At 37.7% G+C, this 27,983-nt stretch overlaps 1 protein-coding gene across 3 annotated transcripts; it reads left to right on the forward strand.

Moving 5' to 3' along the window:
• Window positions 1-7,190: 7,190 nt before the first annotated feature.
• Window positions 7,191-27,855, forward strand: MED30 (mediator complex subunit 30). Of its 3 annotated transcripts, none has more exons than XM_021688391.1 (4): window positions 7,191-7,537; window positions 14,721-14,879; window positions 16,821-16,925; window positions 27,476-27,855. In XM_021688391.1, the coding sequence occupies exons 1-4, from the start codon at window positions 7,361-7,363 to the stop codon at window positions 27,569-27,571; spliced, it is 537 nt and encodes a 178-aa protein (XP_021544066.1). In that variant the 5' UTR covers window positions 7,191-7,360; the 3' UTR covers window positions 27,572-27,855. The 3 variants fall into 3 exon arrangements, with proteins under 3 accessions (XP_021544066.1, XP_044770222.1, XP_044770221.1); XM_044914286.1 differs by lacking the exon at window positions 27,476-27,855 and adding an exon at window positions 26,617-26,682 and having other exon boundaries at window positions 7,204-7,537; XM_044914287.1 differs by lacking the exon at window positions 16,821-16,925.
• Window positions 27,856-27,983: the final 128 nt, after the last annotated feature.

Raw genomic sequence — 27,983 nt, forward strand, 5'->3', positions numbered from 1 at the left:
ATAATCTGTGTCTCAATTTGGTGAGTTTGGACACATGTATACACTCATTTTCCCATCTCACCACAATCAAGGCAATAAACATATCTATCACCTCCAAAAAGTTCCTTGTGTCCCTTTGGGGTTTTTTGTTGGTGTGGGGAGATTGGGGGACAAGGACACTTAACATAAGACAATTCTTAAAAAATTTCTAGGTACACAATACCTCATTGCTAACTCTAGGCATTATATTGTACAGCAGATCTCTGGAACTTACTCATCTTGTTTAACTCTAACCTTTACCCATTGAACAACTCCCCATATCCCCCTCCCCCATCCCTAGTAACCAACATTCTATTGTCTACGTCTATACATTTGACTATACATTCTACTATACATTTGACTATTTTAGATGCTTCATATAAAAGGAATCATGCAGTATTTGACTTTCTGTGACTTATTTCACTTAGCATAATGTCTTCCAGGTCCATCACAAATGATAGGGTTCTCTGTTTATTAAATACTGAATACACAAACACACACCCCACATTTTCATTATCCATTCATCTGTTGATGGATATTTGGGTTATTTCCATATCTTGGCTATTGTGAACAATGTTGCCGTAAACATGGGAGTGTAGATATCTCTTTGAAACTCTGATTTCTTTTTAATACGGTAGATATGGGGACACTGATTTATATGTTTTAACATGTAAATAAATTGAATCAAACAGTCCTAATGACAAACACATAAAATAAAGTAAATGAGTGCAGTTACCCAGGTTGACTTTTGGTTAGTCATTCCTGCTGTATGGGCCCAGCAGGTGAGGAACACCTTTGTGATTCCTTCCAACTACGAGATGTTGCACACTATCAAAGCCAGAGACAGCTTTAAGATTTCAGTCCTGTTGGGTGTATACTCAGAAGTGCTGGATAATGTGGTAGTTCTATTTTTAATTTTTTGAGGAACCTCCATATTCTTCTCTATGGCAACTGTACCCATTTTACATTGCCACCAAAAGTGCACAAGGGTGCGATTTTATCCACATCCTTGCTAACACTTGTTATCTCTTATCTTTTTGACAATAGTCATGCGAACAGGTATGAATGATATCTCAGTGTGTTTTTGAGTTGCATTTCCCTGATGATTAGTGATGTGGAGCATCTTTTCATGTGTCGGTTAGCTATTTGCGTTTTCTCTGGGAAAAATGTCTATTTAGATCCTCTGCCCATTTTTTAATGGATTACTTGTCTTTCTGCTATTGAGTTATATGAGTCCCTTATATATTTTGGACACTAACCCCTTATCTGATACATGGTTTGCAGATATTTTCTCCCATCCCAGAGGTTTCTTCTTCATTTTGTTGACTGTTTATTTTGCCCTGCAGAGGCCTCCCTTCTTTTAAAGATAACTGCCCATAGTCTCACATCACTCATACCTTTAGCCCACTGGCTAGAACATACTTAAGTGGCCTTGCCAATATGCAAAGACAATGGAGATACACCTTTACTCTGGGTGACTTGCTAAAACAGCGAAAAACCAGATGTTCTTTTGCAGAAGAAGAAAGCAGAGCAGAGACCAGGTAAAAATCATGGTCTCTGTTTCACTTTCTCACTACCTATGGGACTTTGGGCAAAAAATGTCCTCTGATGAATATTCTCATTCTTTAAATTAAGATAATACCTCCTTCGTGTGAATTATTTTGCTTCGCCTCTCAACAGTATCTGACGCTGCTCACCATGAGATCCTTCCTGAAACCATCCATGCTTCCTGAGACTTCCATGGTGTGACACTGCCTTGATTTTCCTCCAATCTCCCTGGCTATTCTCAACTTCAGTTGCTACTGTTGCCTCCTCTCCCTCAGGCTCTTAGTGTTCCTATTGGCTCTGTCCTGAGGCAACTTCATGCCTCACTTCCCACTTTACCCATTCTTTTCACTGTTCCACGTGGCGAAAGAAAGTATAACACACGTTTATTGAATAAATATGCCAGGAACTATTAGCACTTTATACATAGAATCTAGCTTAATCCTATCAACAACCCCAAAAGTAGATGCCACAGTTACTCCCATGTTTTACATGGAGGTTGATGGGATTTGTCCACACTTGGATTGTGCTGGGTGTGCTTTTTAGTCCAGGATATCTGTTTTTTGAGCTTACTACTACATCCTACCCATCAAATACAAAACAAAACACCATATTCCATGCATATACTCAATTGCTTACTGCATAGCTCTGCTTGGCCATCTTGCAAGCATTTCAAACTCAAGATGCCCCAGAGTAAACTCATAGTTCTTCCAACAATTATTTATTGAGCACTTACTGTGCATCAGCTGCTGCTCTAGGTGCTGGATCTACCAATGTAACTAACCTAAATAGACAATCTCTGACTTCATGCAATTTTACTGTCTAGCTGGGGAGACAAAGAGTAAAACAAGCAGTATCTGTTGTGATCAGTGCTGTAAAGAAAAATGAAGCAGAGTAAGTAGACAGAGAGAGATGGAGAGGGCCATGTGGTAGGTAGAATAATTGCCCCACAAAGATGTTGACCTCATCCACTAAACTCTGGAAGCAGCAAATGTGTTTCACCATTTGGGAAAAGGGATTTTGCAGATGTGATTAAGGTTAAGAACCTTTAGATGGGTAGATTATCCAGGATTATGTAGATGGACCTAGTACAATCACATGGAAGAGGAAGGCAGAATGGTGAGTCCGAGAGATGTGACAATGACAATGGAAGAAGAGTCAGGAGAGATTCAAAGTGTGCGAGGGACTCAACCCACCACTGCTGGCTTTGAAGATGGAGGAAGGGGTCACAAGGCAAGGAATGTAGCAGCCTATACAGGCTAGAAATGGCCCTCAGTTTACAAGAAGCAGAAAATGGGGATATCAGTCCTACATCCACAAAGAACTAAATACTGACAACAACTTGAATGAATAGAAAACAGGTTCTCCCCCAGAGTCTCCAGAAAGTAACAGAGCCTTGTCAGTACCTTGATGCTAGCCTGGCAAACCTGTGGCCACTGACCTCTAGAACAACAAGCTAATAAATTTGTATCGGGTTTTTTTATTTTTAAAGATTTTATTTATTTATTTATTTGAAAGAGATAGAACACACAGGGAGAGGGAGAGGGAGAAACAGACTCCATGCTGAGCAGAGAGCCCAACATGGAGCTTGATCCCAGGACCCTGAAATCATGACCTGAGCCGAAGGCTGATGCTTAAGTGACTGAGCCACCCAGGCACCCAAATTTGTGTTGTTCTAAGGCACTAAATTCTGGTGATTTGTTATGGCAGCAGTAGAAAACTAATGCAGGCTATTTTAAGTAGAGTGGTCAGGGAAAACCACTCTAAGCAGAGTCCTGCAGAAATACCTGGGGGAAGAGCTTACTGGGCCAAAATGAATGACCCTGAAGCCAGAGGAGCTTGGAATATCTGAGGAACAGCAAAGAGTCCGATGTGTCTGGAATGAAGGGAGAGCAGTAGGAGCTGAGATGGCAGGAGAGGCCAGGAGCCAGCACATGTGAAGCTCTGTGGGTCACAGAACTTTGGATTATATTCTAAGCATGATGGGAAGGCACTTTGGCAGAGTAGGGACACAAGCTGACTTACACTCTTAAAAGGCTCCCTGCGGGTGTTGTAATGAGAGTGGACTGAATAGAGCAAGAGGAGAAGCAAGGAAGTTCTCTTAGGGAGCCTTTTTTTACTGTTATTCAACGATCTAAATAAGAGAAGAAGACACTTAGACTTGGGTGGAAGAGGCAAAGTCATGAGAAGTGATCACATAGAGGATACATCTGAAGATTAGAGTCCACTGTATTTTCTGATGGCTAGGAAGTAGGGTGGGAAAGAGAAGTCAGATGAGCAACTGAGCACATGGTGGTGCCAATTATTGAAATGGGAATAATCACAGAAGAAAGTTGGGGGAATCATGGGTTTGCTTTTGGACATGTTGAGTTTTAGAAGCTAATTAGCTGTTCAAGTCAAGATGTCAGATAACTGTTAGGTACTTGAGTCTGAAGTTCAGGGGCACAGCACAGAGGACCACAGGGGAAGGGAGGAAAACTGAATGGGAAGTCATCAGAGAAGGAGAAAAATCATGAGAAACTCAAACTATAGGAAACAAACTGAGGGTGGCTGGAGGGGAAGGGGATGGGGGATGGAGTAACTGGGTGATAGGCATCAAAGAGGGCACATAATGTGATGAGCACTGGGTGTTATACACAACTGATAAATAATTGAACACTACATCTGAAACTAATGATATACTATATGTTGGCTAATTAAATTCAAATAATAAAAAAAAAATGAAGTTCAGGGGCAATTTGGGCTAGAGGCATGTGGTGTACAGAATAATGCCCTCCACCCTGAAGATGTTGATGTCCTGATCCCCAGAACCTGTGATTACTTTATCTAACATGCCAAGGGGGGATTAAAGTAGCAAACCAGCTTATTTTAAAACAAAACAAAACAAAATCCTAGATCATCTGGATTGGTCCAGTGTAGTCAAAAGGGTTCTTAAGGGACGCCTGGGTGGCTCAGTCAGTTAAGCATCTGCCTTCAGCTCAGGTCATGATCTCGAGGTCCTGGGATCAAGCCCCACATCAGGCTCCCTGCTCAGAGAGGAGCCTGCTTCTCCCTCTCCCTCTGCACGTGCCCCCCCCACCCCCACCCCATGTGCTCTCTTGCTCTATCAAATAAATAAATAAAATATTTTTTTTAAAAAGCATTCTTAAATAGGATGAGAAAGACAGAGGACTCAGAACCAGAGAGAAAGCATCATGAAATAGATTTGACTGACCAGTATTGGCTCTGAAGAAGGTGGAAGGGACCACAACACAAGGAATGCTGGCAGCCTCCAGAAGCTGGAAAACACAAGGAAACAGATTCCTCCTGATAGCCTCCAGAAAGGAACACGGCACTGATAACACCTTGATTTTAGCCCAGTGAGACTCATTTCTGACTTCTGATCTTACAGAACTGTAAAATAATAAACTTTGATGTTTGATTTTGTTTTTAAGATTTTATTTTATTTGACACACAGAGAGAGAGAGCATGCGTGCACAAGCAGGGGAAGCGGCAGAGCAGGGAGCCAGATGTGGGACTCAATCCCAGGACCCCGGGATTATGACCTGAGCCAAAGGCAGACGCTTAACCAACTGAGCAACCCAGGCCCCCCAAACTTTGATGTTTTTAAGACACTAAGTTCACAGGAGGTAATTTGTTAGAGCAGCAATAGGAAACTAATACAAGTCATAATTTCACAGAAACATGTTTTTTTCTTCAGTGTACCCTGTTGGTAAGTGGCATAAACATCACCCATCTGTTCGAGGCAGAAATATGTATCATCTTTAATTCTTTCCTCTCCTTCATGCTCCAATCCAGTCAACAGCAAGTTCTCTAGATTGAACTTATAAATATTTATTCAAAGTTATCCACTGTACTATTTCTCTAATACAGATCATCATCATCATCTTTCTTTGGGAAGGAAGAAGGAGACAGTACATACCCACCATTCTCCATTTAGCAAGCCAGAATAAGCCTTCCAAACCGAGTATTTCTGGTAATTATTCCTCTCTCCTGAAACTCTTTGATGGCTTGCTGTTTTTTTCTTTTCTTTTCTTTATTTTATTTTATTTATTTATTTGAGAGCATGAGAGGGAGGAGGGTCAGAGGATAGAAGCAGACTCCCCGCCGAGCAGGGAGCCCGTTGCAGGACTCCATCCTGGGACTCCAGGATCATGACCTGAGCCGAAGGCAGTCGCTTAACCAACTGAGCCACTCAGGCACCCTGGCTTGCTGTTTCATTCAGAATATAGTCCACACTGTTTGACATGTCTTGGAAGGTCCTCCAGGGTTTGCCTTGGTCCTCAGCCTTACTTCCTGACGCTCATCTTCACACTAAACTTCAGACCCTAGAAAGCATTTGGAGGCCTCCTCACTTGCCACTGGCCTTCCTTGTCCCATGACCACCTCATAGAAAAGGCTCTAATGTTCAACATCCTCCTCCATTCACCATCAGGGCTCAACTTAATCCCTTCAGATTGTTCTTGATCTCCTAAATTGTAACCACCTTGGTATGAGGACCTTGAACATTTGCTTCAAACTACTCATCACAATAATCAGTGCTCTGTTTGTCTCAGGAGAACAGGGCTTTGCCCTACCTGTCCACTACTGCTATCTCCATTCCTAGCACCCAGCATATAGGATATTTGTCAAATAATATTTGTCAGATAATAATTGCTCACTAAGGAGCTGTAAATCACTCTTTAAAATCTCGACAATGGTTCCTGTGTAATTTTTAGTAACCACTTTCTTTATAAAGTCCTTACTAATAGAGTGTTCAGATACTTTTTTAAATGCAATACTTTTGTGCCTCTCGCCATTTTCACATTCTTGACTCGCCCCCACCCCCACTTTAGAAATGGGCAATAAAAGATAGGTGGGAGAATGGCTTTATTTTTCTTACATTTATGTCACTCAACATGTAGCTATTGAGCACGTAAATATGCCAATCACTAAGCGCTGAGAATACAAGAAGGGAATACAATACGCATAGTCTCTGTTTTTACGGAGTTTGCATTCTAGTATGTGTGTAAGGTGAGGGGAAATCAGAAAGTAAACAAACCGAAAATTATATAGAACATGGACAGTAATAAGTCAAAGTCAGAAAGGTAGGTGGTGTGTGTGGGTGTGTGCGTTACGTTAATTCTACCCTTAGGATAATCGGGAAAGCTATTCGAATAAACCGGCATTTAAGCCGGGACCAAGAGCAAATGAGGAGTCCGGATCCGGTCACAGTGAAGCAGGCAAGATCAGGAATTTCGTTTTCTAAATTCAAATCGCAGCTTTACCAACTGCAAGCTGTATGCGACTAAACAAATCAAACTAGCCCGAGTCTGCTTCCTGGCTGTTAAAGGAAAATAATACCGCAAACCTCACAGGCTTGTTACGAGGTCATGTTCAGCAAACCAACACAAAGTAAGAGCTCTTTTCAGGAATTCTAAGGACAGGCTGAGACTCTAGGAAAGAACTCCGGGAAAGCCCAACCGCCTCACAGCACGAGCACAGCCCACTGGCTGAAGTGCAGGCGGTGATTGGCTACTCAACTCCTCCGTCCCGCCCCACCCGGGCGTCCGGTCCAGTCGTGGCCGACTTTGTGTCGACGTAAGTTCCCAAGGGCCACCAAGTGGGCGGACGGTCCCCGTGACGTTAAGATGACGCGTTACGTCACGGTGGGCGGAAGTCCCGGCCGCTGTTTTGAAATCAGGCCGCCGGAGTCTTTGAAGCTCCTTCCACCGCGGAGGCGGGCAGTAGCCCAGCGCCGGGTAGACCCCCTGACGCTTTCTTCCAAGCCCCGCGGGCCTGAGGCCGCAGCCTCGCCATGTCCACCCCTCCGTTGGCGGCGTCGGGGATGGCGCCGGGGCCCTTCGGCGGGCCCCAGGCTCAGCAGGCCGCCCGGGAGGTCAACACGGCATCGCTCTGCCGAATCGGGCAGGAGACGGTGCAGGACATCGTGTACCGCACCATGGAGATCTTCCAGCTCCTAAGGAACATGCAGGTGGGAAGGAAGGCGCGCGCGCTCCTGGCTGTGCGTGGAGAGAGCGGGATGCTTCTTGGAAGAAACGGGCGCTGGTTTAGTCGTTACGTGGGGCCCCTGGGCGTCAGCGGGGCTGTCCTGGGCAAACCTTAATTAAAGGATCGCTCCATTTGCATTCATAAGTATTCCCCAGTGATGCGCCTGTCCCCAAGATTCTGTGATGAAAAGGTGATGTTTTCCAGAGAGGAATTCTGAAAGACTGAAGGCTCATTTTCTACATTCGCCCGGATTCTCTAATTCCTAGGCAAACTCTTGTGTACCTTTCAGGATAAACGTGGATCTCTCACTATTTAACCTCATTAGACTGTCTTAGCTTTCATCTCCTTTTCAAGTAAAATACTTTCTGAGCGTCTGAGGAGCTGAAGAATTCAGATTCTGCCAGCCAGTTTTGTTAAACATTTTTATTTTGGCATAATTGACATACAATTAAATACATTTATATAAAGTTTTGACATATGTATATACTTAGGAAACGATCAGCCACCACCACCCTAGGAAGTTTCCTCATGCCCCTTTGAACTCTTTACTTCTGGCGCTTCCGTCCGCAGACAACTTCTGATTTGCTTTCTGGCACCATAAATTCGTTTGTATTTTCTAGAGTTTCATATAAATAAAGTTATACACTATGTAGTTTTTTGTTTTGTTTTTTGGGTCTGGCTCCTTTGACTCAGGATGTATCAATAGTTCATTCCTTTTGATTGCTTAATAGTGTTCCATTGTGTGACTATATCACAATTTGTGTAACTGTTCATCTGTTGATGGGCATTTGGGCTGTTTCCACTTTGGAGCCATTATAAATAATGCTATGAATGTTTACCTAACAAATGTTTGTGTGAACACGTTTCATTTCTCTAGAATGGATAGATGGGTAGGAGTGGAACTGCAACTGCTGGGTCATATGGCAAATAACTCTAATGTTTTGAGAAACTTTTCCAAAGTGGCCACATCATTCTGCATTCCCACCAGCAGTGTTTGAGGGTTCCAGTTACTCCTCATCTTGACAGCACTTGTTAGTGTATGTCTTTTTGCTTTACAGATTCATTCTCCCAGTCTGTGGCTTTTCATTCTCTTCACATGGCCTTTTGAAGAACAGACATTTTAAATTTTGATGGAATCGAACTTATCAATTTGTTCTTTTACAGATTTTGCTTTTGGCGTCATACCTAAAAAATCTTTGCCTCACCCAAAGTGACAAACATTTTCTCCTATTTGTTTTCTTTTGGAAGTTTTATAGTGTTAGGTCTATGATGCACACTGACTTTGTTTTCTTATATATAATGATAAATACGGATTCAAGTGCATTTTTTTGCATTTGGATATCCAATTATTCCAGCACCATTTTGCTTATCTTACTACTGTGTCATGTGGATATCATTCTTGTTTTATGAGGGTTCTGCCAGAGAGGTGAAGTGACTTGTCCAAAGCTAGTTGGTGACAGTAAATTTGAAACCAGGTCTTCAGACTCTTACAACTCTGATTTCAGTGGGTGCGCTATAAAAGTAATTTGAGTGCATAGAAATCTTAACCGTGTCAGTACGCCAGTGTGAAACACAATACACAAAGGGAATCCAAAAGAAGATATGAAATCTTTAGCAATCATTTTTAAAAATTAATGGATTAATATCTAAAAATGACTGAAGTAGGATTAAATTATTTTTCAGAATTTGGTAAATATTTATTTTTACCCTGCTATATGCAAAGTACTGAATTAGGACTAGATCTTACAGCTATCATTTATCAAGTACTTTCCTTGGTCAGGCACACTGTTTTACGAACGTTTCTAAGAAGTCTTTTTACCCTTATTTTACAGTTAAGGAAACAGGCTTAAAGAGAGAACTGAAGAGGAACAAATAAGAGAGGGAGACAAACCATATGAGACTCTTGACTCCGGGAAACAAACTGAGGGTTGCTGAAAGGAGGGATGAGGTAACTCAGTTGATGGCCATTAAGGAAGCCATGTGATGTGATGAGCACTGGGTGTTATATGCAACTAATGAACCATTGAACATTATATCAAAAACTAATGATGGTACTATACGTTGGCTAACTGAATTTAAATAAAAAAGAGAGAATTTACCAACACACCTAACTAGTAGTACTTCCTACTAATCTCTTTATAATGCTAACTTGCTGTCCAACACTTTGTATGATTAAGAGAGATATAATACACACCCGTGACCTACACTAAGAGAACCAAACTCTTTCCAAAAAGTATTATCAATAACTAGATTACATGTGGTCATATATTCAAAACCAATTTGTAAGGGACTATGATAGTTATTTCTTTGGGCCTCTTACGTTGTGAATTCTGTGGTTTAACTAATGTAGGACCCTTTGACGTGTGTCATAATTGGCTGAAAAAGAACAACAATGTGATCCTTCGTTTCCCAAACACTGGAAGAAGTGGCACAAAACAGACTACATGTAACCTTGTTATTTCTTAATACATTTTTAAGGTATTAAAAAAATTTTAATTATCTTCTATATTATTAATCCAGAAGGATGAAGTGCCATAAATACAAACCACTGAGATTATTCTAAGTATTTGTTTTAGAGAAATGGTTCTTTATTTATTAGTTCTCCATTAGCCTCTTGAGAATTTGATGAAAAGTACAGATTCTCTTTTTTTAATGTTATGTTAATCACCATACATTACATCATTAGTTTTTGATGTAGTGTTCCATGATTCATTGTTTGCATATAACACCCAGTGCTCCATGCAGAACGTGCCCTCTTTAATACCCATCACCAGGCTAACCCATCCCCCCAACAGATTCTCTTCTGAGAAGAAGGCACATGTGAATATCCTGAGTAAAATTTGAGGGGTAATTTTATTCAAGGATTGCTAGGTCCCAGGTTAAGGTTCCCTGAATAAGAAAATACTGCTTTGGTTTTGTTATCCTTTAAATCTTAAAAAAAAAAAAAATTAATATAAAATCAGATTTCAGAAATTAAAAGAGGACATTAAAGTGAACAGTATCCCTCCCATCCCTGTCTGCTGGCTGTCTAACCTCTTTCCACAGGCAATGAATGTTAATGCTTATTACTATTCTTGTGTATCCCTCCAGATATTCTATGCATATTTAAGCAAATGTACGTTTGTTCTTTCATTTTTCCCCTCTTTGCACAAATAATATATATCATACACAACACTTTGCACCTTCTTTTTTATTTGGTATATTTTGGATTATTCATATCTGTCCAGAATATATTTCCTTTTCCTTTTAAGGTGTATATACAGTAATACACTGCATGGAAATACTGCAATTTATTCAACCAGTTCTCTAGGCATTTGGGTTGATTTTAATCTCTCACTATTATGCTGCAGTGAATAACCTCCTACATAAATGTGCAACTATACCTATAGGATAAATTCTTAGAAATGGCTTTGTGCTTCTGTAATTAGATAAATTCTGATGAATTGCCCTCCATGGGTGTTGTACCACCTTCTGCTACCATGTCCTAACCAAGACCAACAACCAGGCTCTGACTAATAGCAAGTTATATTTTGGGACCTTGGATCATGTGATAGATGAAAATCTACTTTACATTCTTCTAGTTTGAATGAGTTTGAGCATCTCTTCATATATTTATGAATCATTTCTATTTCCCTTTCTGCTAGCTGCTTGTTATAACCCTCTCCCTCAATTTATAAGATTTGGCTATTTCCATATTGGAAAAACTTGGTCTATGTGATAGAACTTGCAAGTATTTCTTTTCCCTGGTCTGTTGTTTGCCCTGCTTATGGAAGTTCTGCCATACATATGTACTTTTTAAGGCAGCTGAATTTATCAGTCTCTTAGGACTTTCAGGTTCTCTATTTAGTAAGGAAGGACTTTTCCCATCCCCAAATCAGGAAGATTTCTGGGTTTTGTTTCAATTTTTACATCTAAAACTTTGACCCATATGGAATTTATCCTTCTATGAAGTGTGAGGTATGGCCCCAGCCCTACTTTTTCTAAAAGGGTGAATAATTTGTTTTCTTTCCTCCATTGATTTCAGATGCTACTTTATACAAACGAATCTATTTCTGGATGCTCTATTCCATTTGGCTGCCTGTCTTTTATGTAGTAATCCCAAACATTCTTATATTTATTGTGACTCTATAATGTGTTCACACTTATTTCCAAAATTGCCCTGGATGTCCTTATTTATTTTCCACCTGTACTTTAGCATCAGTTTGATTAGTTCTGAGAAAAACCTGTTAAGGTTTTATTAGGTTGATTTAACCTGGAGAGATTTTACATCAGTGTGATGTTGAGTCTTACCAACCAAGAATACAAATATCTTTTTTTGTGTCCCTGTGAAGTATTTTAAGTTTTCATCTATATCTTGAAATTTTTGAAGTCTACTGGATATTTTATCTTTACTGCTGCTATTGTAAATGGTGTCTCCTTTCTCATTTTCGTTTGTTTCCGTATATGAAAGCAAAGCTATTTTCTCTATATTAATTTTGTACCCACTCTTTCTTGACTACCTTTGTTGATAATAGCACTCTATCATATCATTTATATCATATCAATAGTGATGATTATACTACTTCCTTTTTAATGTTTCAGCTTTTTCTTTTTTTTTTTCCAATTGCCTTGGCCAGTGCCTCCAGAACAGTGTTCACTAGTAGTATTAGTGATCTTAGTAGACTTCTTGTTCTGTTCCTGACTTCAGTGAGGATGCTTTTAATGTTTGCACATTAATCATGGTGCCGACTTTTTAACTGAGATAAATGTATTTTATAGTGCTGGGGAATTTTTACTCAGTGTTTTATATTTGTTTTAAGACTGGATATTGAATTTAGCCTTTTGGTGTCAAGGGGTGTGATCATATATTTACAGATATTTATTAGTATTCAAGAGTGAGATGGTTATTGATGAGCTTTTCAGCTAAACATGTATACTACTGGTTTATATCAGGAGATCTTAGGCACTATTACAACTTATATTCTGTGGTAGAGGGACCTTGTCTCCCTCCTGTTAACTACTGTGCTGTAGCTTCTCGATCAGTGCCTCACACATGAAAAGTGTGCAAGAATTTTTCGAAGTAATTAAATCTTCCCTTCTTTGAAAATCTGATGTTGAGGCGCCTGGGTGGCTCAGTCGTTAAGCGTCTGCCTTCGGCTCAGGTCATGGTCCCAGGGTCCTGGGATCCGGGATCGGGCTCCCTGCTTGGCAGGAAGCCTGCTTCTCCCTCTCCCATTCCCCTGCTTGTATTCCCTCTCTCGCTGTGTCTCTCTCTGTCAAATAAATAAATAAAATCTTAAAAAAAAAAAAAATCTGATGCTATCTATGAAAGGGTGAACTTGAGGAGGGTGATTCTTTGCATTTCAAAAGGATTTTGTTTTTCTTTATGCAAGGATTTACTTCTTTTACATAACACACTTCTTAGTTTTAAGTACAGATTTATGGATAAAATAATTCACTGAAGTAAAATAATTCAGACTGTACTTTAAAACCTTCCATGAGCGTTCACTATACTAAATACAGGGATTATAAATGTGACTAACTTACAGTCTTCACAAAGTAGGAAATATAGGCCAAGTATTAAACCTAGTAAATAAAGGTACAATGCTTCTGTACGCAAGATGTAATCATTATACTGCTTATTGTCACCCAAACAGGAAAGCAGGATCCTTTAAAACTTTTCTCTGATGGGTGAAAGTTCATAAATTGAAGGTTCATGAGAAATACTACATTGTATTTAGTTCTTCACCTTTGGGGGGATGAACTTTCAATGCCTTTTCCCTTTAAAAGTTTTGACTGATTCAGCCTTTGATGTTTTATCACGTTTCTTGGAGTTATTGTCCTCAGAGTGTTTTAATGCTTGAGAATTTCTGAAAATCCTAATAAATACTCATTTATCTTTAACTTGTTAACCATAACACTGCAGGGAATTTGGAAATGACAGAAAAGAAGAAAATAATTATTCAAGTAGATCTCCCTGTTACATCTTCTATCAACTATGTTTAGGCCTTTCCAGTCTTTTTTTCATGTTTACTGTTTTATCTACTTGTAATGATAGTGTTTCCTGTTTTCCTTTTTTTCCAAATACTGTACCATGCACCCTTTTTTGCATTCCTACCCCATCTGTTAAGAGTAAACTGAGGTTTAGAAAAACAGGCTGATCTTCTAGCTATTGGATAGTAGTGTCTTGGTTTTTAAGGCACTTTAATCCCCAAGATAAGTATATGAGTAAACGCTTATAATCAAAGCATCTCATGTACTAGAAAACATGGTCTAAATATTATTAATTCTAACGGTAGGATGATTTCACAGATCAAATTGTGGGAATAAAATATTGCACACAATATTTTGATGTACAGAGATGTACAGAGAAAGGAATATTTTGTTCATGAGGTTCAGCAGTGCACAAAAGGTATATTAAGTTCTAAATAATAGTCAATTTCCACGTGTCTGTGATTTTACCATTTCAGTACATACTTTTGGCTTTTTTTTTAATAAAACTCCCGAATTAAAAATATATAAGCATCCAAGACAGAACTGTGATCATAAGCAGTTACTTATAATAATTTATTAATGGTGCTCAAGTGCAGATTGATTTGCACCTCTCTCTCCTGCTGTTGATTTCTTTTTATAGTAAAACTTTTGGTGACAGCTTTGTGTTTCATTGCATGCCGTGAGCATCGTAATTACCTTATAGTTAAGGTATTTTGAGATTTTTTTTTTAATAGCAGCAGTATACTGTTCCTTTCTTCTGCTGAAAAGTCCTGATCTTCACTTTTTACTTTTCTTGTGCTGCTGCTTTTTCTTTAAATTTATTTTGTTTTTAATTTCCCAGTTGAGTTCAGCAGCTTGCTGTCTTTATGTAATAGTAATATTAAAATCGTGGCATTATTTTTAAAGTTATAATCTACTTCAAAAATTAGAGGGAAATGTCTTTCAACTGGTCAGAGAGGCCTATCATGAAGTTTTTTCCGGGGCTGTCTTACAGCACTGAAACAAGTACACCAAGGAGCTAACAAATGAGCGAGTATAACTCTTAAATTCTTAAAATTACCCTTGATTAAGTGTGAAGAACAGTTTGCTTTTATGCAGTGCTTAAAAAGTATTTCTGTTTTGCTAGCTTTACTTTTAGAAAATCTTGATTGTCATTACTTCATATTTTTCTTGTTTTTGTTTTGCCTGATAAGCTGCCAAATGGTGTCACTTACCATACTGGAACGTATCAAGACCGACTAGCAAAGCTACAAGACCATCTTCGCCAACTTTCTATTCTCTTCAGGAAGCTGAGACTGGTCTATGACAAATGCAATGAAAACTGTGGAGGGATGGATCCCATTCCAGTGGAGGCAAGTTGTAGTGGTAGAGGGAGGATGAATGTAAGATGCCAGACATTTGTAATCTTTTCCTTTTTCTCCTTCTCTGTTTACAATATTTTCAGATTTCAAACTGTACTGGTTTTACTTTTGACTAGAGAAGGTGAAACTGATACATATGCATAGAATTAGTACTGTCTTTTCATGTTAATAATTTGTAGATTTGAACATCCAAGCCTGTAGTGAATTTTTGTTGTTGGGAGGAAAGAGTGGTCTGTGGCAATTTTTATTCTTGCTGCCAGGGTCTGTTTAATTAAATCAGTGCATGATTTTTTTAAATAGGAGTTTTAATAGTATTGTCAAATACTCTTAAAATGGTCTTCAAGGCAGTTCTCTATAGATGAAATATTATGTTTTCATCATTATTAATTTAAATTAGCTTAGTGGAATCACTTCTTTTTGAAAATATATTTCTTAAACTTACTCTTGGGTCACAGATATATTTTAGTTCACTAGGTATATGATATTTTTATAGGTGGCCCTTTCCTGTTGACAAGTTCTATCTCTGCCAACAAAAGTAGCTGGGAAGGTTTGGATGTTCTCTCACTACATATGGAGAACAATTTCATGTGACAGGTGCCTCCTTTCTGAGTGATCAGCATGTAAGGGATGAACAGAGAAAAGAGTAAACTGCAAAATGGCCTGAAAAGAAGTGGTCAGAGATACAGGAGAAAGATCAAAAATGTGGGCGACATTGTCAGATGCTGGAGAGAATTCAAGGGAAATAAGGAATGAAAATTGTCCAGTAGATTTTGCTAGAGGAAAATTGTTGGTATATATAAGGAGAACTTTGTTGAAAAGTCTGTTAGCAACAAGAAGTCAGATTGCAGTGGGTTGAAGATTAAACAGGAAATAAGGAACTGGAGCTAACAAGTGGATATCTATCTTTCAAAAAGCTTAGATAAAAAGAGGAAAACAGTAGATAGAAGGAGGGTTGGTGTCAAGGGTTTTGGGGAAAGGAAAGGAAAAAAAGGGGGGAAAACCTTTAAATGAGAGAGTAGACATGTTTAGATTGTAAAGGAAGAAAACAGTAGGGACAGCTTGGGAGCAGGGAGATAAATAATGGAAGACAAGAGGATAAATCAGAGAACAGGAATAGAAATTAATCATCTTCAGGAGGGAGGACAGCTCTGCATTAGGAGAGAGGAAAGGAAGAAAGGGTGGTTGTTATGTGGATGAGTTTTTATTTGTCCCAGGAATTTGAAGAAGTTTGGCCAGATGACTCCTGGTTGTACCATTTGTTTACCTCTGGCCTGTTCCTGCATTGTTGATATAAGATGGTAGAGACCAAATGATTCCTAAAATCTGTCACATTTATGAGGGGCTTCAAATAAACCTTATCACAAACCATACGTATTTCATTATAATTCTGCTAGATGTTTCATTGCTATATAAATTTTTTTCTCCTACAAAAACTTTCTCCCAACTAAACAAGTTAAAACCTCTAGAAATTTGCATAAACACTGAGGTTCTAGATAGCAAAGTAAATGACATTTATATAATGCACATCTGTGAAGTTCTTTTCTTTCTAGTATAGATGAAAGAAAGCCTATTCTATCTCAATGGACTATAACTTTTTTAGGGGCAAGTATCACATCTTGTCATTTTTGCAGTATCTCACCCAGTGTCTGAAAGTTAAATATTTGCTGACTAAATGGATAGGCTATTATTTAACTGCATGTAATGATTAATGTTATAAGGGCTATTTTGCAAAAGAAACCTGAAAATAATGTATAGGAGGCACTGAAATGATAAACTTCTAATGCTGTTATTTTAGGCCATCACCTGAATTAAAATTTATTTGTATAATACTAAAAGAAAAGCATAAAAATTAACCTTAATCAGAGACTTTCTATACCAGTGTAATCGGAAACTTTCCATCATGTTTTTGACTTTGAACTCTGTCACTCCCAGCAACTAATTCCATATGTGGAAGAAGATGGCTCAAAGAATGACGATCGGGCTGGCCCACCTCGTTTTGCTAGTGAAGAGAGGCGAGAAATTGCTGAAGTAAATAAAGTGAGTTATTAGCCTGTGTATTTTATATTTCAGAATTATGGATAAAAATTACAAGGGAGTCTATGTAACTCAAAGACATAGTTTAAATTATAGAATTACACAAAGTTGTTTCTGTGGCAAATTTAACCTAGTTAGAGTATAACCAAACACTAAAAAGGTAAGTAGAAATGCCACTTGAATAGTCAAAAGAGAGATCGCAGAATTCATGCCATAAAACTCTTAGAAAAGCTTCATAGGCACTCAGTCACAACTCATTTACTTTTTTCTTCTCTAGGCAAAATTCTGGCTTTTGAGCTTATAGCATATTTGGAGCAGTAAATGATAAAAATTTACAAATAGAAAATGTGAATATCTCAACACCTGAATAAGAAATTTATCCTTTAAAAAAAAAAAAAAGGTGCCTGGGTGGCTCAGATAGTTAAGCATCTGCCTTCGGCTCAGGTCATGATCCCAGGGTCCTAGGATCGAGTTCCGCATCGGGCTCCCTGCTCAGTGGAGAGCCTGCTTCTCCCTCTGCCTCTCTCTCTCTCTCTCTGTCTCTTATGAATAAATAAATAAAATCTTTAAAAAAAAAGAAATTAAGAGTTATCAAAGCATTAGATAACACCACCCTCCATCTTGCAAAAATTCCTAACTTGAAAGTATTTATTACTGAATACTTTTAGAAGTTTAGAAGATAATGTTCAGATAGTTCTTGTGAAACAAAAAGATACAGGGAAAGTTGTCAGTTCATTCTGTGGTGGAAATATGGCCCACACTTACCAAAATGTAACAAATAGCACAATAAATAAAACTACCAATCTCACTAATTCACTTACAAATACACACCCCTCCACCACCTGTTCTGATCCTGAAATTCTTAATTCTAGTTAATAGAATGCATCGGGGGTATTAACAATTAATCCATCACAGCTGAAAAGGGGTTCTGAAGGTAGATGAGGATAATTTAGTTTACATGTATAATACGTAACATCAGTAGATTAAATTGGAAAAACAATTTTTTTCTCAGATCTAAAAGACATTTGATAGAATTCAAATGTTACTGATTCAAAGAACACTTAAAACTATTAGTCTTTAAAAAAAAAACTTATTTCAGATAAATAGCCAGCATTTTTATACAGGTGAAATATAGAACTAGTTCTGTTAAAAACAGGCCTAAAATAAGATGCCTTACACCACTGTGTTTATTATTATCTTAGAAGTTACAGTCAGAACAGAAAGAAAGGAAAGAGAAACAAACTTTGGGAAACAGGGGTTATAATATTATACCCAAGCTTGTTAAGCTTGTACATAATATTATAACTCAAGCTTGTTAAGCTCAAAGAAAGTTGACTAACAACTAGAGTCATTTAGAGTTTGATAAAAGGGCTTAATATGAATGATACCGTTTTCTTATAATGCTATAAACCAACTAGATTATAAGATCCTATTCACAATTGCAACAGGTATTAAGTAGTTAGGAATTATCAATGATATATGTGACTAAACTTACACATAAAAGAAGTTTTGAATAATTAAAAGACACATGAAGTTCTTGTGTGGGCAATAAATATTCTAAAAATGCCAGTCTTGAGTATGAATTCTCTTGAAAGTACACAAAATAAGATTTTAGTGCAATACCAATGAAAAACCAAGTCCAAATTGGAATTTGTGTGTGTGAACATACTAAAACATCAAAGAAAATTCTCGTAAGAGTAATAAAACAACTCTTTGCTTCAAAAATTAAAACATGATATGGACAATATTATAAAAAACAATAACTGTGTAATAATGGTACAAGAACAGAGAGATTAGTAAAATAATAGCCAGAAAAATATTCTTCCTATTGTATATGAAAATTTATTATGTCAGAAGAGGGATTGTGTGGAAAATTTGTCTTTAAAAATAGAAACTTTGGGGGGAGATTATCTAGCTTTTACCTTATGCCCTATGTCAAAATTAATTTCAGAGACCTGAAAAGCAAAATATTGGAAAATTAAGAGAAAAATGTATATCAAAACACAGGAGAAAGGAAAAAGCTGGATTTTATAAAATTTTCATTTTTTTCATTAAAAGGAGAGATACGAATTAAGAATATTTCCAGCAAATTTGACAGTAATGAATGAGCATAAAGAACTTAGAGTACGAAATTTGTAGGGAGTGAGGAGGGGATTGGGGAACTTCTAATTTATATCTTGAAGAATAAATGGCATTTGGTAGTCTGGAGATACGAGGCATTCATTTTTAAGAAGTGTTACAGGTTTCTGTTGATTATTTCAAATTTTATCATAATTATCAAATAATAAGTTAATGAATAGATTATAGATTAATTCACAGTAGATGTGCTCTGTTACTTTTCTCTGTAATAAGGGTGTTTTTAATAAGATAGTGAAATATGTATATAAATAAAACAGTGTTATAATGGTAACTTTGATTTCAGAGCATGTGACATAGAGTTTGTTCTCTACCATAGAAGATTTTATGGTATTTTAGAAAAAAAAAAAAGTCTGTAAATTAAGAAAGATATAATTTTTCTAAATATATGTTTCATTTCATCTTTTATTTCTCTGGGTTGTTCTTCCTTTTTTTTCCAATTTGATGGCTTAGAAATAACTCACTCTTGATTTTCTTTAAAAGACCTTTCATATAATCAGAATACAATAATACTTTGACAGTGTATAATCAAAAAAATCCTATTAGCTATTGATTTAGAATTTTGTGAAGGATATAATTGGGTATAAGGGAAGGGTATAATTGATACAAAGGATAAGATGTATAAAAAAATTTCTTTCCCCCCTTGAGAATTTAGCTTTTATCCAGTCTCTCTCTCCTGGACCCACCTACATACTTTCCTTCCCCCAGTCTTTTCAATGCAGTTATATCATAATTGGGGTTCAATAAATATTCTGTGTTTTTATTATTAAGGCACATAAATATTGTTTATTGCTTAGCCACATAGTAAACTAGGGTCACATTTTCTTGAACAATTTTTTGTCCTCCTGGAGTTAATAATTCTGTAATTTTTAAAAATTTTTCATTCTTTATGCATCTGGGGCAGCATCTCAGCACTGTTTTCTAACTTTTCCACAGAGTCAAAATTACCAGGCAATTTAATGGTTCTTTTTTTCTCCCTAGAGTCTTCCATTTTCTCAATAGGTCTGGATTAAATGCTCTCTAGGCCTGCTGTTCAGCACTGTCCTGGGGCTTCCTTCACCTCTTCCGTTTCCTCAGCCTCATATCTTCCTCTTTCTTGGTTTACTGCCTTGTTGGTAAGGTACATACATCAGTGGCTTCTTCAGAAGGAATGTAGGGACTTAAGTTTTAGTCCTCCCATAGCTGTCCACTTGATAGTTTGGCTGGCTATAAAATTCTATGTTGTAAATTGATTTCCGTCAGAAATTTGAAGGTATTCTTCCATAATCTTCTCAAATAGATTTGGCAAACTTTAAAGGACCAGATAATAAATATTTTAGACTTCATGGGACATATATGATCTTTGCTGTAAGATCATCTTTGCTGTAAAAACCATCCTTAGCTCACAGGCCTTACAAAAACAGGTCATGTGCCATAGATTGCAACCCCTATCTATTTCATTTTGTTGTCTTTTCAAATGGAGGCTCTGAAAGATCTGGTGAACTCTGATGCTTAATCATGAGCCATTTATATTTAAGAATGAGACACTAGAAAGCTAATACTAGGCTTTCTGAGTGGACTTAATCATGTTGAGTTTGAGAAGCAAGTTGGCTTTTTGTGGGGGGAGACCCCCAACTATCATTTTCTGAGGTTTTTTTTTTTTTCTTTAAGGCTATTTAGTTTCTTCAGAAAAGAATCTTCCAGTGCCCTACACAGAGAGATGTGCTCTTGTCTTCTTGCCTTCTGCTGTGCTGGTGACACTGAATCCACAGCCGTTGCGGTTCAGTTTCATGGGAAACAAACCTCCTAATCCTTAGAGGTGGGGTGGGGCACAGGGAGAGAGTACTCGGTCAGTCACCTACTCATGAGGCGTGGGAGTGAGCACCTGGCACTCTTGCTAGTCCCTGGAGCTCTTTCAGCTGCTCCTCCAGTTCTTATCCCCAGGCCTCACCTGGTGCTGTTGCCATGGCACCGCCTCATCTCCGTGGAGGGGCAGCCCTGTTCTCAGTGGTGCTGTCCCTGAGTCCACCTGGGCTGTAGTTTCCTCCCAAGTCATTTACCACTCCCCTTCTACTTTTCCTCTCAAACTACCACCGCGCATCTGCTACTGTCTCCTTTCTGATCATTTTTCTCCACATAGGATTATAGGTTTTTCCATTCCTCTCCTGCCGTTTTATTAGGGTTTTGAGAAAAAGAAGAGAGATAAACACATGTATTTAGTCCACAGTATTTACCTGCAACAAGTTGATTTTAATACACAGAACAGATATACAGTATTTCTGAAGATTTGTCTACTTATGGAATAAAAGCCCATATTCAAATTTTGTGTTCCCATTTATAAATGCCATTCAGGCATTGAAGAACTCTTTGATTAAATCATTTGAATCTGCTGATTTTGCTGTTATAAGTGCTTCTAACTTTGGGGTAAAACTTCTTTTAGTTAACATACTGAATTGAAGGTTATTACAAAGAAAAAAGAATCTATTTAGATGTTTTAATTGAACAGATTTAAAGCTTAGCCCTGTATATCTATAGGAATTCTTTTTTTAAAGAGAATTTAGGGGGAAAGTATCTTGAGTGGCAGGGGAAGTCCTCATTTGATGGCCTCACAGCTCTCTCCCTTCCTAGGAACTGTTATTATATTTTGAAACAGGACTAGAACATTAGGTAGTAAACAGGAGGTTTAAAAAAAAAAAAAGGGAGGAGGGAGGACTAAGATATGGTTAACTCAAACTAAAATCCAAAAACTAAAGAAGACAGGAGAGATTAAATAGCTAAAAACCAAGCAGAGTGGATTTTTTTTAACCTAAAGATGTCTGTGAATTGAATGTAACACATATTTTGACTCTTAATAAGTTATGTATTAATTAGTGCTACTAACATTATTTATTCTTTTCTTCCAACTTCATCCAACTTTGTACTTCCCTTCTAGAATAGAAGATAACTGGAAATTTTTATAGTACTGAGTAAGGTCATGACCAAGGGATATGTTTTTCTCCCTTGATGGCTCACACACCTGAATGTTTCTGTGAAGAATGTTTTCTTAATAGCTACCTGCAGATGGTAAAATGTTGCCCTAATCTAATTATTTAATCACACAGATACTACTAAAAAAGTTTAAATTCTTTAATTTAATTTTCAACCTGTATTCATAAACTTAAATTTTTATATTCCTTTTGTCTATTCTTATCAATTCTCTTACCTGTTACACACATTTTTTTAAGTTATTACGTGGTGATAGGAGAGCTTTAAGGTTCACAGCAATCTGAGCTAGTAACAAACATCAAAGTAATTTGATAGAGAATATTAAAATGAATAATTTTTAATGGCAGCCATATACTTTTTTAATACCAACAGGCCATATTTAACTGGAAAACAAAGAACAAGCTTAAAAATGATTGCTAGGGAATTTTTTTTCCTTGTTTGTTTTTTCTCTTCTAGGATTTGGAAAGCTTTTGATTTGGCTTTTTGGTTTTTTTACTGAATATTAAAATATTCATATATTTGGGTACCTGCTCTGTGCCAATTATCATTCTAAGTGTGGGAGTTGCTGCGATGAATCAGTCAGATGTGTTGTCTACCACTGTGCACACACATTTCACACAAATGGGTAAGTGTCTTCTCTGAGGACAGAAGACTCTAATGGAAACAAAGCAGCATCCTTCCATGTACCCATTTGTTGTGATATTTACAAAAAAAACCCAAAACCAAAAAACCTGGAATTTAAATAAAGACTTTTTAAAAAATCAGACCAGGGCGCCTGGGTGGCGCAGTTGGTTAAGCAACTGCCTTCAGCTCAGGTCATGATCCTGGAGTCCCAGGATGGAGTCCTGCATCAGGCTCCCTGCTCAGTGGGGAGTCTGCTTCTCCCCCTGACACTCCCCCCCATGCTCTCTCTCTCATTCCCTCTCTCAAATAAATAAAATCTTTAAAAAAAAAATCAGACCGTATTTTTAATACATTGACATTTGCTTATTTTAAATGATTAAGTTGCTTTATGGACCTATATAACAGGAATAAAATTGTATTCTTGGCATTCAATTAAAAATATTCAAAAACTTATTACAATGTATATTTTATTTTTAAATAAGCTACATAAAATAAGTAGCTTTATGTACCCTTCATTTAACTTTCATTTTCAAAATATCATTATATCTTTGTGTATTTAAAATTGTACAGAACAACACGTTGGTGTGTTTACTACTTAATATACAGTCTGATTTCTTTTTTTTTTTTTAAGATTTTATTTATTTATTTGACAGAGAGAGACACAGTGAGATAGGGAACACAAGCAGGGGGAGTGGGAGAGGGAGAAGCAGGCTCCCCGCAGAGCAGGGAGCCTGATGCGGGGCTCAATCCCAGCACCCTGGGACCATGACCTGAGCTGAAGGCAGACGCTTAACGACTGAGCCACCCAGGCGCCCCTACAGTCTGATTTCTAACGACGAATATACCACCAATACATACCATAGGCCATGAAATTTGGGGGCACAAAATTTTGTAATCCGTATTTGATGTAAATCATGAGTTAATAGGGTGGCCTAGTTCAGTAGTCAGATTTTCGGCTTATTTAAATACTTTTCATTTTCTCTGTATACATTCTGGAATCTATAAGCCCTGATACGTAAAGACAAAAACACTTGTTTGAGACTATATGTATGAAGGACATCAGAATGAGTTCGATTTTGCTTAAACTCTTTTGTTGATGGGAAAACGAAAGAGGTACGTGGGTATTTTTTACAGGTTTGATGTGTAATTGAGTCCATGCACTTAGCAATTAAAGCATTTTTGACCAGTGGTCACAGCCTTTATAGGAATATTACATGGCATGACTTAACATAAACATATTTTTTAAGTGTCTGCTCTACTTAACACATTCACCTGTTGATGTAACAAATTAGGCACAGCTGATGGATTTTGATAATAGCAGCTGTCAACCTCTGTTAAAATCAATCAGGGGCAAGACTGTATATATTAAATCCTGTATCATGTCATGAAAATTTATTTACAATTTAACCACTAATAAGCATAACTGTCAGCTTGCTGTTGATGTGTTTTGGCTCTGGGTATCTTTCTTGTATGCTAATTTTTAATTTAAAACTTTGTGGCATCTTTGAGAAAAACTTGCCAAGTGCTTTAAAATACATATTTTTTTAATTACTATTACCTAGAGTTGAATATTACCTTGAAAATACCCTACATTTTTTAGTTCTCTTAACTTTTTTTTTTTAAAGATTTTATTTATTTATTTGACAGAGAGCGAGAGATCACAAGTAGGCAGACAGGCAGGCAGAGGGAGAGGGAAAAGCAGGCTCGCCGCTGAGCAGGGAGCCTGATGCACGGGGCTCGATCCCAGGACCCCGGGATCATGACCTGAGCCAAAGGCAGACGCTTAACCAACTGAGCCACCCAGGCGCCCCATAGTTCTCTTAATTTCTTAAGAATGAGACTACTGGGCGCCTGGGTGGCTCAGTTGGTTAAGTGACTGCCTTCGGCTCAGGTCATGATCCTGGAGTCCCGGGATCGGGTCCCGCATCGGGCTCCCTGCTCGGCAGGGAGTCTGCTTCTCCCTCTGACCCTCCTCCCTCTCATGCTCTCTGTCTCTCATTCTCTCTGTCTCAAATAAATAAATAAATAAAAATCTTTAAAAAAAAAAAAAAAAGAATGAGACTACTTTTTTTTTAAAACAAGTATATTAGAATTTATATTTCCAAATGACTATTCTTTAAAAGTAGTCCTATTGGCTAAATTGCGCATTTATGCCAGTGATGCATCCGTTATGGAAGCCATCAGACCTGTTTTGATACTGATTTTAAACTGTATTTTTAACTACCCAAGAATATAATTTTATTGCTTCTAATAATTTATACTGAAAATTTGACCAGTGAGCTTATTTCACTGGACTTGGCCTTTGAGTGGTTTTCAGTTTTTAAAACTTATTAAATTATTCCTCCTCCTTCTTTTCTATGGACAGAGTTTTCACCACCGAAATGATTCAGGAGACTCCACCCCACACATTTGTCCAGTTAACCTTTTTCATTCAAGTTTAAATCATATTTTTTCTTCAAGAATTTTAATGGATCCCTGTTGCCCACTACCAAGCTCAAGTTTATCCCCTTCCACTATGGCTGACCACCAGTTTTTCTAGGCCCTGTGTTTGCTGACCAGTAAGAGGCAGTGTCTCTATCTTTTTGGGTTACACAGCATCTGCCTTACCAGGTTATACAGTCTAGTCATGTGGGCATTATCTTCCTCCTCCTTGATGCAGAATTTCTTCAAGGCAGGGACTGTTCCTCACCTCCCCTCACAATGCCTAACCCAGAGCCTGGTACATAATATACCTTCAGTAAATGTAGAACAGAAAGTGTTACAGGCTCTGAATTCCATTCCAAAGAAAAGTTGTGAAACTTAAAATAAGCATACTCAAAGTATGTCAGAAGGTACTAGTTCAAATAAGACTTTCTTTTTTTTAAATCTACTCACATTTTAATCTTCCTTTTATTCTTCGTCAGTAGCTCTTTTCCATTCTCCCTGAAAAGTTAGATTTGAGAGGGGAGGTCGCAGGAGCTGCAGTCCCTCACAGCTAGGGGGCAAGTGATGGCTCAGTGTGACGGGCAGCTGACTCTGAACCGTGCTGAAGCCAGTCATTAGTTCATTCAACTAAACGTAACTGGTTTTCAGCACATGTGTTCGCGTAACTGACTGTCCTCTTGGGTCTAGGTGTACAGGGAGTAGAACTGGCAGGGCCTCATAAGTTATATGATGCCATCTGATGAGAACACTGAGGAGGAACTTATCTAAGATGAAAGAGCAAGTTAGAGGCAGAGTTAGCACTGGGACTGAGGTTTCCAGCCTCCCAGGATACGGCAGAGCACCTTTACCCTTCTAGCCGTCTGTGTGCTGCTACCCTAGCCTGCTGGCAGAAGTGTCCGTTTCTTGCTCTCTAGGATGCAGAGGACTTCATGGGCTTGGTACTGGCCATCTGGTCATCCGTCAGCTCACCATTATGAGGGTCCATTTGATTAGATTCTGTACACAGTGGCTTCAGTAACTGCCACATACTTCTGACAACAGAGCCCAGAAGATGGAGACTGAGTCACTAAAATTCCAACAGTATCTTCCTCCCAAAAACAGTGTTAAAGTGAGCTTCATAACACTGTATACTGTACATATGCCCTGTTGTTTTATCTGTATTGTATTAGTTATCTTCACAAATATGAATTAAATTTAATATTCAACATTAAAATCTATATAAGTTGTTTTTCTGTTCCAGTAAGCTTCTTGGTCCTCCCTTTTAGCTACTTCCTATTACTTCTCTAACTCTAGATAAAATAGGAGTAACTTACTTAATCTTAGTTGGCTCTTTAATGAAATCAAAATGAAGATTTTTAGGCCTCTTTATAATGAGCATATATACTACTTTATCTGGAGGTATTTTAATATAGCATCTTTAAAATTATCTAATTAAAGATATTTCCTAATGTAGTGTTTCTAAAAGGTTAGTGAATAACATTATTATTATTATAATAACTAGTAAGTACTTTGACCGGAAGTTCTCTGTTTTGTTTTACCTAAGCAGACATTTGCCACATAGGATTTGAAGGAAGGATGCTTAAAGAGAAACCCAGATACAGAGACACAGAGCTGTGGGCCATGGGCCTTCAGGGCATCCAGCAGATCTCAGTCATGAACAAGATTATGTCAGAGACTGTGCCACTGGGTCTGCAGTTTTCAGAGTCAGAAGTGGATCCCACTTCATCCTGTGGTCAGTGACTTCTGCCACATTTTTGAAAGCCCAGTTGCTTCAGGCATTGTATTTTCATTAAACTTCATTTCTTATATTGACAGTTTTTTTACATTCAGTGTCTACAAGGAACATTTGTTGAATGCTTACTTATATGCCATGCCCAATTTTAACACAGTTATGTCATTCAGATCTTTTAATCCTCTTAGCAACTCTTATGAGGTAGGTTCAGTTATTATCCCCATTTTTCTGACGTGGAACTGAGGCACAGAGAGGTTAGGTAATTTGGCCAACGTCACATATTTAGCTAGTGAAGGAGGGGAGTATAAACGCAGAGAATCTGACTCGAGGTTATGCTCTTGACCATTATGTTACACTGCATCTTGGAAAACCTATATCTTGGGTTTTGTAACAATTAAATGTTTAGCTTAATTTCTTTGATGGTGGGAGTGGAGGCAGAAAGGGAGGGTCAGGGGCTGGAGCCAGAGGCCTCTGAGGGCTGAATTAGAATTCAGTATGCCTTCAGGGAGTGTTAGTGGCCAGAAAAGGATTGAGACCTTCCACACTGAGGAAATACTTAGCTTAATTTCCATCTGGATCATTAGAGTTCTAACTTACGACATTTTAATCTTCGTAATAACTTCATGGTCTATAATTCATGAAACATTTTTGATAAATTCTTTTGTTTCTACAGAAACTCAAACAGAAGAATCAACAGCTGAAGCAAATTATGGATCAATTACGAAATCTCATCTGGGATATAAATGCCATGTTGGCAATGAGGAACTAAACTGATATTTAAATTTCCTGCTTTACACGTTATGCCATTTTCCCCCCCTCAAGTGTTTTTTCCCTTTGAAGAAGATTATCTGCTTTTATTCTACTCACTAGAATTAAAGTTCCTATTTTTACATTGCAATTTTATATTAAAGTATTCATTGGCAGTTTTTTTTAAGCTATTGATTCTATGGAAGATTATTGTAATAAACTTTGATAGGGCTTATGTTTTGGTTAATCTTCATGAATTGAATTCTTTAAGCAAAATAAGTTTTGTAAATAAATTTTTCAATTTGATCAATGGTGGTTTTGCTCATTTTATTACCCTTTTAGGAGAGTTAAGGGTTTAAACATTTTTGCAAATGAAAATATCAAGTACAGTCTATCTGTGGTACAAACTAATTAAAATTAAACATGTAAGTCTC

The sequence above is a fragment of the Neomonachus schauinslandi genome, chromosome 4 (genome assembly GCF_002201575.2).
Source record: "Neomonachus schauinslandi chromosome 4, ASM220157v2, whole genome shotgun sequence".
NCBI classification, from domain to species: Eukaryota; Metazoa; Chordata; class Mammalia; order Carnivora; family Phocidae; genus Neomonachus; species Neomonachus schauinslandi.

Excerpts from the sequence above, each read along its gene's own strand:
- MED30 (XM_021688391.1), top strand. The coding sequence starts at position 7,361 with ATGTCCACCCCTCCGTTGGCGGCGTCGGGGATGGCGCCGGGGCCCTTC. Across the intron at positions 7,538-14,720 it reads AGCTCCTAAGGAACATGCAG|CTGCCAAATGGTGTCACTTA; the intron begins GTGGGAAGGAAG and ends TTGCCTGATAAG. Across the intron at positions 14,880-16,820 it reads TGGATCCCATTCCAGTGGAG|CAACTAATTCCATATGTGGA; the intron begins GCAAGTTGTAGT and ends TGTCACTCCCAG.